The sequence below is a fragment of the Peromyscus californicus genome, unplaced genomic scaffold (genome assembly GCF_007827085.1).
Source record: "Peromyscus californicus insignis strain IS unplaced genomic scaffold, ASM782708v3 Scaffold_16__1_contigs__length_79575227, whole genome shotgun sequence".
Taxonomy (NCBI): Eukaryota; Metazoa; Chordata; class Mammalia; order Rodentia; family Cricetidae; genus Peromyscus; species Peromyscus californicus.
In genome coordinates, this window is record NW_026294458.1 from 21,656,519 (window position 1) to 21,670,637 (window position 14,119).

The window sequence follows — 14,119 nt, forward strand, 5'->3', positions numbered from 1 at the left end:
ATCCATGTGCTATTTTCTAAAATGGGAATCTCTCTATTGTGTAGCACACTAAGATTACTGCATATCCCATTCCCAGTATTTTCACTCACACATACCATCCCTGACTCATGTTTGTTCCAAATGCTCAGTCAAATAAAACAGCTAAGAAAGTGTCTTGCAAACAGTACCAGAAAATGTGAATCCTTTTACATGAAACTCAATAGGGATGGATACCTTTCCTTCCTAATGCCTTCTTAGGAATGACTGTATTTTCCTTGGAAAATATTTAGTTCCTGGTTAATGCACATTAGTGAGTACAACCATCTCTCTAGTCTAATTCAAACACTGCTTTAATGAGTTTTATTAATACATTTTTCCACAATAGAAAAGCACACTCATACACATACTCATATAAAATGCAACAAAGAACATATTTTAAACATTAATCATGTTTTAAAAAGTAACATCTTTCTAGAACCATGAAAGTTTAAAAAAAAATTAAAAGCTGAACAGTTCATGTGTTTAAAAGATAAACACATAAAAGGTATTTTAGGGTAATTCATTGCCCCCCCCCAAAAGTTCAGTTGGCATCCAATTGCACCTATGATATTAGATGATGACCAGAAGTCTCGGACATCTTTAAATGGAAGAGTATACATTCTAGTTATGCTCCAAGATGTTAGAGCTAGAAATTAACAAATTTTAAACAATAATAAGTAGACTGTTAATATTCAGTCATCCAACAACCAGGTAAAGGAATCATCACTTTATACAAGGCTCAGATACTCTACAATGCTGTTTCACACACAGACTACAAAATGATAATTAAAAGTCACAATGGAAGAGAAAATACTGCAAAATGTAATGGTTGTAGACCTTAGATGAAAGCCCTTTATCTTTAAAGTTCTGCCTTCAGGGATAACACCACGCTCCATGACTACAATCCTTGAGGTACGATGTTCAACAACACAGGGGAGGCACTAGAATATAATGTCTGACAAAGGGCTCTGATGTGTTTACAAGACCAGAGGGAGAGTGGAGCCATCAACAATTCTCTACTGCTTTCTACTGGAAGGGCTCCTTAATTGAGAGCACTGGCAAGAGGCCTCTAGACCAGGAGGGAAGTGCTGACCAGGCTCAGCTTTACATGGCAGGTCTACAGAACACACTGGGGCAGTTCTAAGGCACTGTCCCCACGCTCTCAGTCCTTCAATCTTGGACACAGACTCTTCGCCCTTGTGGGTGCTCCTCTCACTTCTTCATGAGGGTCTACACAGCCTGCTCTGCTACCTGTAACCCTGGGCACATGGGCGTGCTCTCCTCTCCTTTCTCTCTGTCTCCTGCACTCTCTCTCTCCTTTTACAGGTTGTCCCCAAACTCAATTTGGAGGAAAGATGAAGTGTTTGGGGTTCCCCTAACCAGTGATCTGCTTCTCGGTAAACTGCTTTGGTTGGCAGGACAAGGAATTTTTTCAGATGCTTGACCAGAAAACACTTATACTAGGGTAAGTTCATCCTAGGGTCTGTAGGTAAACAGTGAGAGAAATAGGTCTTCAAAATGAAGGAAAAAATTAGATAAGGAATTACAGAAAAATATTAATACTTTAGTAAAAAGAGGGAAGGGAATACTTATAGCCCACCTACCTTTCTTGAAAGTTTCTGACATTAAAAACAAACAAAAAAGCCAACTTTCTCTCCTATTATGCTTTTGTACTAGATTAATAGGTGCTTCCATCAAGAGGGCAGGAAGCCACTTAAGCACTTGGTGGGGAGTTTCTCTCTGAAATGAGCTCAGGATGAGGAGAGAGCAAGGAGAGCTCACTCAAAGAGGTCCTCAAACATTCGCTGACCCATGGCTATGTATGCTTCCTTCTCCTCTGGTGTCATCTGGGCTACCAGCTCTGGCCGTTGGCTCACTTCACTGTAGGAGAATGGGCAGCCAGCCACCATAACAATGGGGTCATCTGCTACTTCCTCAAACTCATCGTCTTCCTCATCCTCGTCCCGATGATGGCTAGCCACAGCTGCCGGCCGGGGTGGGGAGTCCTCATCCGACTCGCTGGTCTCACTCTCCGAATCGCTGCCATTGGCAGCGGTCACCGGAGCGGCTGCTCCCACCGAGGCAGCTGCCGCAGAAGAAGTCTTTTTCTCATGAATGAGTAGAGCCCGCATGACCTCCTCATTGTCATCAGGCCCTGCACGGGCCTCCTCACGCTCCTGAAATGTGTCCATATCGATGCCACCTGGAAGTCAAAAGCCAGAAAGTCACGATCCTTAAACACAAAGAGCATTCACCTGTAACTAATGAAAAACAGACTTTTAATGTGTTATGTTTCAACTGATAAATAACATAACACAGACTTCACTGGTTCCATTTTCTGAGCTGCTGTTTGTTCTACAGAATATCTAAAATGTTTCTTAAAAACTAAAGCTTACGTAGCACAATGACTAAGAACATGGAATTTACAGGTTTACTAAGTTCACATGGATGTGAATTCTCTCCCTCCCCCACACAAGCTGTACTATTTTGAGCAAAATTTTCAATTTCTAAATTTTAGGAGGCTGACAAAAGGTGTACCTTCTAAGACTCTGGGTAAGATTGTGTGGGATAATGCCAAGAGGACCAAGTATGGTAGCTGCTATAACAGGGAATGAGGTCACGGCCCTTCACCTGGCCCAGAGTAAAAGCTAGAAATGGCCTCTAATGTGCTCCCTCCTCCAGGCCATCTTCCTCTGACCCATCCTCCCGCCCTTACCCACTGCTCCAGCTACAGTTGGTGTTCCTCGTAAACACAAGGCGCACACTCCCTGGGGTGGGGGTGGGGGTGTACTGCCTGTTGGCCCTGACGGAGTTCTTCTTTCTCACTTCCCTGTGTCCTTTATGTCTTTACCAACTGCCGCTTCACCAAGGTTCTGTCTTCCCCACAGCACTCACTTTATACCTCGATGACTTAGGCTACTGCCTCTGTCACTGTCTAAGGATAAGGACTCTGTCACAACAAACTTCTCTTTCTTATTCACTGTGACCCCAGGCACTAGAACAACACCTGCCACCTATTAGGCGCTGAGTAAGAATTTACTGAATGAATCAACAAATGGTAGTTTCATTTTCCTGAAGCAAATTACACCAACTTTAAACTCATTAAAAAAGGTGCATGGAGGACCCATATGTATGTATAAGCAAGCACTAATACACATAAAAACAAATAAATCTTTTAAAAAACAGATTTAGGGCTGGAGAGATGGCTCAGAGGTTAAGAGCACTGGCTGCTCTTCCAGAGGTCCTGAGTTCAATTCCCAGTACCCACATGGTGGCTCACAACCATCCGTAATGAGATCTGGTGCCCTCTTCTGGCCTGCAGGGATACATGCTGTATACATAATAAATAAATAAATCTTTAAAAAAAAAAAAAAAAAAAAAAAAAAAAACAGATTTAAAACCCTATTTATTGTTTTCACTAAACCGAAAGACAGTATAACATGTTGGCTGCTTTTAATGCTTATTGCTCAATTTCATACAATGAATTTTCATTAAAACCAAGAATTATTCAGGCATTCTCTTTCCAAGCAGATTTCATTTCCTACCAAATCCAGGACATACCCATCTTACTGACTTCTCACTCTTACCTTCCTTCATGTCTTCAGAGCTGTATGCCCCTTGGACAGTGCTCTCTCTCAACCAAATGGGCCTTTCTTTGGCACATTTCCCCTCCAGCGAGGTGCGATGAACGTCATCTTGGTCATCCATATTAATGACAACATTCTGAGTATATAAGTCCTCATAAGAGGGGCCTTTGCTGGTCCAGGCTTCCCGGTGGTGCCCACCTGCCAGACCAGCAGCTCCAGTAGCAGTTGCGGCTCGGTCCTTGCTGTAGAAAAAAATTAGAGAGGAACAAGAAGAAGAAAAGTTACAGTCTGGGCATTGAACAGGAAGGACAGCTAGAGAGAGGGTTAATGCGGCAGTCATTTGAACAAAAGCTACTTAACTATCCATCAGGCATGCATCAACAACTCTCAGAAAGCTCTTCTTTAACCCAGGGTGAAAGCTGGATGGATTCCATCATACTTAAGTTCTGCAAACACTGTACCCTCTCACATACATGAAGAACCAACGTTTCAGAGACTGTTACCTGTCCATTAATTTGTATGGGGAGGAGAAGGAGAGTGAAAGTTACTAAAGATACCATTCTGGCCAAACAGCTCCCAGTCATACCTTCCATGAAGATTTTGTTTAAAACTAAACAAAATCAAGATTGTATCTTAAAAAGATTTTCTGTAGTTTAACTTTAATCTAGGGTGGTTTTGTGTGACCATGGGCAAAGTTAGGCAATTACTCTATAGGGCCAGACCTCAAGTTAGAATTAACAATCTCCCCCTGCCACTCAGTAAACAGAACACTCTTCAGAATGCAGTCCCTTTTCTATCCAGCTGCATCTTTCTATTTCTATACCTATACTGATTACCTGCCCAGCCATCCCCAACATCCCCAACAGGGACTCTGATCTGTTTCCTGGTCTGGTTTGCTCTTTACCTCTATGGCCTTCTGGGCCTGACGGGAGGTTCCTTCTTTCTCCAATCACCCGGCTGCCCCATTTATATGAGCTTAGCCAAGTTTGCCTTCTCCCTTCTGCTTCCTATTTTCCCTGCTTTCAAGTTTTCAATCTCGATCTATAGAGATTTGTCTCTAACGTGCCTGCTTAGAGGTTTCACCCCACAAGCCATCCCGTTCCCTGAACTACCTGCTCACTCCATACCTTTGTAAGGTTTTTCCAGTGCCCACACTGGACCTTATGATTTCCCTCAACTTCTCTCACAGTTCTCTAAATCATTTTCCTGCATTCTGTTATCCTTTTGGAAACCAGCTCATCCTAAATCTGACCAACATTTCATTAATCTTCCTCCCTCATGAGCCACTATGAACCACTGTCCTTGTTCTGCTAAGTTGTGTTCTCTCTTTCTCTTTCTCTGTCTCTGTCTCTGTCTCTGTCTCTCTCTCAGACTACTTCAAAGCTCCTTGGACTGTCCATCACATGCTGAGCTGAGGTTCCTCTGATGTGTCTGTGTCCAAGAATCTGGCTACACGTCTCTTACAACACCGTGTTTCTGACCATTCTCTAGAGGTAGTCTCCGGCTTGTCTCATCCCTCCTGCCCTGCTTCTGTACTAGACTTTTGAAACCAAGAACTAAGCTCCTTCCAGTTATTTAACGCACACTTTCCAGCTACTGCCTCCACATTCTTTTCATTAGCCTGCCTGCACCAGGGATACTCTCTACCATTCTTGCCCACAGCCTTTCTTCCTGGTTCTATCTGGTCTCAATACTTTTAACTCCTCCCTGCTGTCTCCTTACTCCCACTCTGGATCCGACCAAATACATCCACTCCATCTTTCCATTTCGCTTTCTTTGGTGTCTCATGCTACAGATGCAAGCACTTGTACCTTCTTCCTTCTGTTCCTTTCTGCATTCAATGATGGTACTTTTTGCATGGCTTACCACTGGTCTCAATTTGGCCGTATCTGTCGCTAGACACTCTCCCTCCCTAATCGTGAAGCTGCCTTTACTGCGATCTGACTGTTTCGCTTAGCAATCACGTTCCTTTCATTTTCCCATCCTGCTCCATTTCTGGTTTCGTGCTTACACTACATGCTGAGTTCCCCCTGCCCATCTCGCTGTTTCCTCAGCTCCTTGCAGTGCTGTGTCTATCCGCAGCCAACATCTTCATCTATCCTCAGTCAACATCTTCATCCTGCTGTATGCAGCCTGCTTTTTCTACCTGCCTCCAAATGTTGCTTCCAGAGTCAGCTAAGTCCAGTCAGGAGAGAGAAGAAAGGCACACTGCTCTAGCGTGGACCTGTCTTTACTTTATTATCGTTATTATCTGTCTTTATCAACTCTCGGACACTGTTTCTCTTTATACGTACTCCTGAACACAGCATCATAGGGCTAACTTTGAAGACTATCTCATGCAGTCAAAAGAGGTACTTTGAAGAAAGAAAGACAAGAAAAATAGAAATAATAACCAGAATGAATGAAGACGACCACCCTTAAAATCTTATTTTTCAATGTGTTTTTTTTTTTTTATAGAAATTCAAGGTAGATTTTATTTGGGGCATCAACTAAATAACAGTAAGTGTCTACACCTCATCAATGGGTTAACTTACTGAGTTAAACATGAGAATGCCTGTGATGTGGATGGTAATGTTTCCCTACTAATCTCAATTTTTGTTTATCATTTTTATTTAAATATTAATGGCTAGTTGCTCAAAAGAACTTGGAACTTCCCCAATCAAAGTAAAATTTAGCTGGTTTGAGTACCAATCACAAAATTTCATCCCCCTTATCAGATATTGGTTTAAAATAAATATACAAAGTAATTCTAGCCAATAAGACATTGGGGAACAGATAAGATGAAGGGTGTTTTCCAGGAATGTTTCTTTAGTCCTATTTTAAAATAAGATACAAGGAAAAAAATGCCATCTTCTCTGCACTTGGATGCTTTCATCCGCAGGTAATCAGGACACATGGCGGCCTTAGGGGAGTTCCCCTCATAGTCCTAAGAGGGCAATGCAACAGGGGAGAACAGAGATGGAGAAAGAAATCTAGACCCTCAGTGTGCGACTGAGTTATGAACTGTACTAAGTCAGAGCCTCTGGTCACAGAAGACAAGTTAGCACAGGCAAAGGCATCCTAACTGACACATGGGGTTAGGGTTAGCCCACAATAACTGATAAAGTTACAGAATTCTCCATACAACTGGAAGGAGGAAACGCAATTAGCTCACGACTCGCTATTTAACAGTAAATAACAGAATTAAAAAAGAAAAAAAAAGAAGTCCACTAGAAAAAAATCATGCTGAGGCAGGCAACCCAGACCCAAAGGACAAACATGGGGTATGTTCGCTTCTATGTGGTGTGGGTGTTAACTGTCAGGTCTTCGGTAAGCAGCCTGCAACCACATAACCATGGAAGTCAGGGACAGAGCAGGGCACTGGAGGGTGGGGAGTACGAGCTCCCGAGGAAGAGGAAACAGAACAGACAGTAATGGATGGACAGGGGAGTAGGGGTGGACTGAAGAGGGAGGATCAAACAGGGAGGGCAAGAGAAGGGGTAAGAAGAAAATACAGAGGCACAACTAAAACTAAGAGCCATTTGAGGGGTTGTATAGAAACCTAATACAGTTTCTCTCTCTCTCTCTCTCTCTCTCTCTCTCTCTCTCTCTCTCTCTCTCTCTCTCGCTCGCTCTCTCTCTTCTTTTTGAGACTGAGTTTCTCTGTGTAGCCCTGGGCTGTCCTATAACTCGCTTGGTAGGCCAGACTGGCCTCAAACTCACAGAGATCCACCTGCCTCTGCCTCCTGAGTGCTGGGATTAAAGACGTGCGCCACCACCCCCTGGTAGCTTCTTAAAATATATCCATATATGAAAGAAGTCTAAATGGAGTCACCAAGTAACAGGGAGACAAAGCTCCAACTAGACATTCCTTGCCACCAAATGAAACCTTAGTGCTGAGAACAGGTTATATCTAATTGAGTTGACCAAAGGGGTCCCATGGGAACCCTCCCCCCAAACCTAGGCTACTGCCAACCCAGATTTAGGTTGCTCTCCACAAACTGACAATAAGGCTTTACTGCTGAAGACAATGTCTACAGAACTCACTGAACACAGAGGAGTCAAACTGGTACTTATCTAGAGCCTTGGTCACTACTGACTAGTGTTAATGGTGCTGGAAGGTACTCTGCACATCACCAGAGGAGAAAGGTAAACACCAACCCAGCTACAAACCCTGAAATCTGCAATGGTGACAGCCTGCAAGATGCACTGGTGCAATAGTGGTACCTGAGCTGTGGAAGTAACCAACCACTACCTGATTGGATTGAAGGCCCACTCCATGAAGTAACCAACCACTACCTGATTGGATTGAAGGTCCACTCCATGAAGTAACCAACCACTACCTGATTGGATTGAAGGCCCACTCCATGAAGCAACCAACCACTACCTGATAGGATTCAAGGCCCACTCCATGAAGTAACCAACCACTACCTGATTGGATTGAAGACCCACTCCATGAAGTAACCAATCACTACCTGATAGGATTGAAGGCCCACTCCATGAAGTAACCAACCACTACCTGATTGGATTCAAGGCCCACTCCATGAAGTAACCAACCACTACCTGATTGGATTCAAGGCCCACTCCATGAGATGGAGCAAATGACCAACACTGCCCTGGTGGCCAAGGATCTGAGACTAGATAGGTCATGAGTCTAGCAGAAAACCAAATACTACTGTTCTGCTAAAGGACAGTAACAATAAAATGACTCCTAATGTCATTCTGCTATACTCAGAGATAAGTGTCTTGCTCAGTCATCATCAGAGAAGCTTCCTCCTGCAGCAGATGGGAACAAATATAGAGACCCACAACTGGATAAAGTGCAGAGAGTGAGAGATCTTGGAACACTCAGTCCTAGATAGGTTGTCTTCATTAAACCCCTCCCCTCAGTGATGAGGGAACTCTGTAGAAGATGAGGCAGAAAAACTGTAAGAGTTGATGGGGATGAAAGACATCAAGAAAACAGGCCTTCTAGACACAGCAATACCAACTCACATGTGAACTCACAGAGACTGTGGCAGCATTCACAGGGCCAAGCCAGATGGGGTCTTAGTGCTGAGAGGGGAAGTGGACACATGCCCCCATCTTTAATCCAGAAACTATCTCCAATTGATAATCACTCACAAAGGGAAAATTAGTTTTCTCCAATGGAATCTGTTTTTGTTTTTTGTTTTCCTGATAATGCTTTCTCTGGGCTTTCCCCCTAACCCTCTTTTCCCTTTGCTTATATATCATGGTTTCCAATTTTGTTTTATGAATTTTCTATGTGTGACTATGTGTGTCTCAGCATCTGTATGTATTTCTTGTGCCTTTTCTTTGGCTCTTTTTTATGTTTGTTTTGTCCTATTCTGGTTTATCTGTTCTTATATTATTATTATTATTATTATTATTATTATTATTATTTAGATGCCTATGTTTTCTACTGAGAAAAAGAAACTGTGGATTTGTGTGAGTGCAGAAGTGGGAAGGACTTAGAGGAGTTGGAGGAGGGGAAACCAGATCAGAATATATAGTATGAATGAAAATCTATTTTCAATAAAAAAATAAAGATGGAACAGAAGCTCGAGAACCCCACACAAACACAAGAGCAGGTCGGTGGGTCTGAATTCACCTCGGTATCGGAAAGAAGGAAACAAGGACAGAGCAGAACAAGAGAACACTCCCTGACACCAGCTCTCACTCAGAACAAGAGAACACTCCCTGACACCAGCTCTCACTCAGAACAAGAGAACACTCCCTGACACCAGCTCTCACTCAGAACAAGAGAACACTCCCTGACACCAGCTCTCACTCAGAACAAGAGAACACTCCCTGACACCAGCTCTCACTCAGAACAAGAGAACACTCCCTGACACCAGCTCTCACTCAGAACAAGAGAACACTCCCTGACACCAGCTCTCACTTAGGCATCTCGAAAAGTAATACAGTAACTCCTGTGGGCTAGAGAGAAGGCTCACAGGTTAAAGGCATTTGCTGTTCTTGCAGAGAACCTGGGTTCAGTCCCCAGCACCCACAGGGTGGCTCACAACTATCTGCAATTTCAGTTCCAGGGGATCTGACACCTTCTTCTGGCCTCTGTGGGCACCAGCCACAGATGCAGACAAAATACTCACACAGAAGCTAAAAGTAAATAAATCTTAAAATATAATGACTTTTCATGACATGGAAGAACTAAGCCTGCCTAGCAATTCAAACACTACAGCACACTGAAGAAAGAGGAAGCAGCCACTGTTAGCAGTATTAGCTCAGGGGTAACTATACCGTAACAAAGTCGCAGTAAAACTAAGTAAGACAAGAAGCGTGTGTTCAAAATGTTTCAGAAGAATAAAACAACATGCTCCATGTTCTCACTCATACATAAACCCTAGCTTTTAAGTCATGCATGTGTGCATGTGAGGGTATACATGTGGGTGCAGGTCATGGAATTAGAAAGAACAAAGCTAGGAAAAGGGAAAGGTTTTGAGGCACGAGTGGTGTGTGTCTGGGGTAGCAGAGAATGAAATAACTGTGACATCCAAGTGGGAACAGGACAAGGGACTGCGTGGGATGCCACGGTGTAAGGCAGGGGCATGGGGGAGAAATCAGGGAGGAGGACCAACAAACAAAAACAAAGTATGTATGCAAAGGCTATCACAAAACGTACATGCTAATAAAAAAAGCAAACAAAAATCTATAGGAAACTGCTGTACTCCTGAAAGAATTTTGGCCTTTAAAAGTTGACTACAAGCCAGGCAGTGGTGGTGCACACCTTTAATCCTGGCACTTGGGAGGCAGAAGCAGGTGGATCTGTGAGTTTGAGGCCAGCCTGGTTCCAGGACAGCCAGAGCTACACAGTGAAACCCTATCTTGAAGAACCAAAAGAATTATGAAAAAATTTAAAAAAAAAAAAGATGACTAGGAAAATTCAAATATTCCCAAGAGGCACAACTAATTTCAGATTAGCTACCAATTGGCTGAGTGCTGCAGGCCCAACCAGGAGTGGCTGAGGTGAAATCTGACTACTTAAAGATTTTTGCCGCAGGCCTACGTTGTACTGCATTCAGTCCCAACAAATCTGATTATGGCACAAGTTAATAAGAGAAGCATGGCAGAACTTAGAACCTCTGTGACATCTCAGTCTTTAGTCTCTAGAGTATTCACTCTAGCCCTCCAAAATGAAACCAATGCAAAGTGTAAAAGGTCAAGCAAGGCCCAGGCTTCCACTCACCTCTGCTTCAGGGCTGGGATTTCTGTGGGTTCTGGTTCAAGTATCTCATAGGCCAAGTTGACATCCTCTGTCTCTCGAAGCAATGCATAAATGGGCTCAATTTGTTCATTAAATCTCGCCAAAAGTGTGCGAGCATCTTTTTTGGGCATTGCTGACTCATCTTCTTCTACCTCTGCTTGGCAAAAGGTACAGCGGAAAGTTCCTACAGAAAACGTCAAGTCTCAGGTCAGAAGAGGGAAATCGTCCAGATAAGCCTTAGTTCCATGCCTCCACCAATGTTATAGTAAAACTTGCACACACAAAAATCTACAATTTTCTGTCACATTTACCACAGATCTGTCCATCTTTATATATGCTCATCATTTCATACATTTCAAAATTTCATCCCTAATAGCAGTTTTTGAAAATCACAACATTTCTAATATAGTTATATTTATTTTAACTTACAGCTAATTATTTACACAGGTTAGTACTGAATTTGTACCCTTTTCCAAAAGCTTTCTTCATACATTACACATTTGGATTATTATTTTAGAAATGGCGAAATAAATACCTAAAACTAAAAGCTTTTCAGGGTCCTAGACATTGTCAAAGGGCTATTTCTTTTATTTGGTTTTTTTTTTAGAAGTTATTTTTTAATTATATGTTTGCGTGTGCACACATACACGTGGATGTGCAGGTGCCTGCAAGGTCAGAAGACAGTAAGGAATCCCTGAAGTAACAGGAGGCTGTGAGCTGCCTGATGGAGGTACTGGAGACTAAACTCTGACCCTCCAACACAGGCATCGAGTACTCTCAACCAACGGCTACCTCTTTAAGGACTATTGTTTCATGTTTATAAATCAGTTGTATTTAAAGATACGTATTCAAGTCAATCTCAAAAAAAGTCCAAGAAACTTATTTTTGTTTTCATATCCCTTACAGTCAACATAGAACTGCAGTGATTTCAAAACGTCCACCTTTTCATCACTGCTGTCATTTTACTAAGTGTGGCCCCCACTGTAGCTTACAACAGCCTTTATAAGCATGCTTTTTGATCTCTAGGCTCTCCTCCCCTCCAAGTCCCAGTACCACACTAGTTATTACCCTATCCTCCTGGTCTAAAGTCTATTTGATAGCCCAATCTATAACACCTGCAAAATAATATCAAGACACTGTAAAATTTGGTCCCAAAACATTATAATCCAGTCATAAACACCTGTGATTAACAATTACTTTATTTACACAGTGCTGCTTTTAAAATACTCCCTTGCATTTTTTGATCTATACCCTAATTCTGGAAAGAGCTAGCAGAACTATGGCTCTCAAGGAATTCATAATTTGTCCAAAGTCAGACAGCTAACACAAGAAAATAACAGTACCTTTAACTGTTGTACCTGGAGTGTTTACTAAGTACTATGTAGCGTCAAGGTCACTCAACTAGCTGGGGTAATGGGGAGGAATCAAATCAGCTCAACTATGATGTTAAACTAATGTCTTATTACATAAAGTCTACCAGATATGCATTTCCAGTTTGGCCTTACTCCCAGACACGCATTCTTCCTTTCCTACAGAACTTACCTGAGGGATTAAGGACGATAATTAAGTACTAGTGCAGAGCACATAACAAGGACTTTCCCCTCCTCCCCTCTCTTCCCCGGTAACAGAATAAACAAACTAGGCATTTCTATTTCAGTATGACACCAAATCCTCCAGACATGTTCCCAATTGAATACGTTTCCATGCCTCCCACCCCCATGGCCAAGAATAAGTGAATGCTTTGATCACATATCACTTCTAGAACATTACTCGTCCCAATTTTCTAGGGTAAGACAACCCCTCAAAGCTAGGAGGCAGCCCAATGCTCAGAGCTAGGCTGGCTTGTTTGTCAGAAAGAATTTCACATCCCATGTAACTATCACACAAGTGAGCCAGAGCCAAGCTCTGCAGAAGCCTGCCTCATAGATAGGCATGGCCTCTGCAGAACCATGAACAATTTCCAGTGAACCTAAGCTACTACTAACTCTTTACCAATCAGTTTACCCTTTTGCTAGTCTAGTCATATATGTAAGATTTATTAAAACAACCAATCAGAACTACCCCTATTTTTCTTTAACATTTTAAGTGAGATTTATTCTAGTGTGTGAGTGTGTGTGTGTGTGTTTATACAATCACATGTAAACACACACATACATAGTGTAAGTGTACAATAGTCAGCTTTCTCTTCCAACTCTGAGTGTAGGTCCCATGGGTTAAACTCAGGTTCTCAGGCTTGGACGTAGGTGCCTTTACCCACTGGGCCAGCCAACAAACATATAAGACCATTTTTTGAATCCTCTAGAAAATTGCCAAAGTTTCTCTGTAGTAGGAAAGGCCCATAGCATCGAGGAAATTGGCTCAGACCAGTAGCCAAGGCATGTGCATAATGTACTCCTTAAGAGCCAACCTGGAGTCTGCCTGAGGGCCTAGCAACAGGAGCTGTCAAGAGTTCCCGGTCAACATCAGAGTTCCTGATCTTGCAGTCTGCCTGAAGGCCTAGCAACAGTCGCTGTCAGAGTTCCTAGTAGGTGCCGGAGTTCCTGATCATGCCAAGTCTGCCTGAGGACCTAGCAACAGTCACTGTCAGAGTTCCTGATCATGCCTAGACAATGAGGGATGACCACACAGACTGGGTGCTGGGAGGAGGGTATATAAGGCCTTCCCTGTTGTTGAATAAATGAGTTCATTATTTGCTTTCAATGGACTCCCGGTGTCTGTGTTGTTGACACCTCACCTTCTCACCCCCTCCCCTGAGGGCAACGTTAGAATCCAAGCAACATCTCTCAAACACCATGCCACTAAAACAGTTAATCACACCTCTTGACAAGTAGTTCCTCTTGCTATAGAAAGCATGCATAAATTGAACTGTCTGCTATATGCACTTCTGAGTAGAGAGCAGCACAAAGATTCTGGAGTAATCAGGGCTGGTAAGACAGCTCAGACAGTAGGCAAAGTGTTTACACTGAAAACATGAGGACCTGAGCTCAACCCCATAACCCAGGTTTAGAAAAGAAAAAGAAGGGCGAGTAGCATGTACTTATAATTCCAGTACTGGGGAGACAGGCAGATCCCTGAGGCTCAATGACCAGGCTGCCTAGCCTACTAGGCAAGTGCCAGGCCAGGGAGACGCTGTGACTTTAAAATAAAATAAAAAGGACAGCATCTGAGGAACCAACACTACAGGCTGCTTGCTCCTGCATACAAACCAACATGTACACGCAAAAGACATTAGAATAATCAACTGGACAAGGCTACCATTTAGCAACGTTAAAAACATGAGTAATTTTCTTTTTCGATAAAGAAAATTGGT

General features: G+C 42.8%; 1 protein-coding gene across 3 annotated transcripts in view; it reads right to left on the minus strand.

The window, feature by feature from the left end:
- Positions 1–306: 306 nt before the first annotated feature.
- Gtf2e1 (general transcription factor IIE subunit 1) overlaps positions 307–14,119 on the minus strand; it is a 111,977-nt gene continuing 98,164 nt past the window's right edge. For all 3 annotated transcript variants that reach the window (XM_052740661.1, XM_052740659.1, XM_052740660.1), the window contains exons 3-5: positions 10,792–10,993; positions 3,606–3,847; positions 307–2,221 (exon numbers count right to left, since the gene is read on the minus strand). In XM_052740661.1, coding sequence (XP_052596621.1) covers positions 1,797–2,221; positions 3,606–3,847; positions 10,792–10,993 — 869 coding nt within the window. In that variant the 3' untranslated portion in view covers positions 307–1,796. The remainder of the gene's footprint in view (positions 2,222–3,605; positions 3,848–10,791; positions 10,994–14,119) is intronic.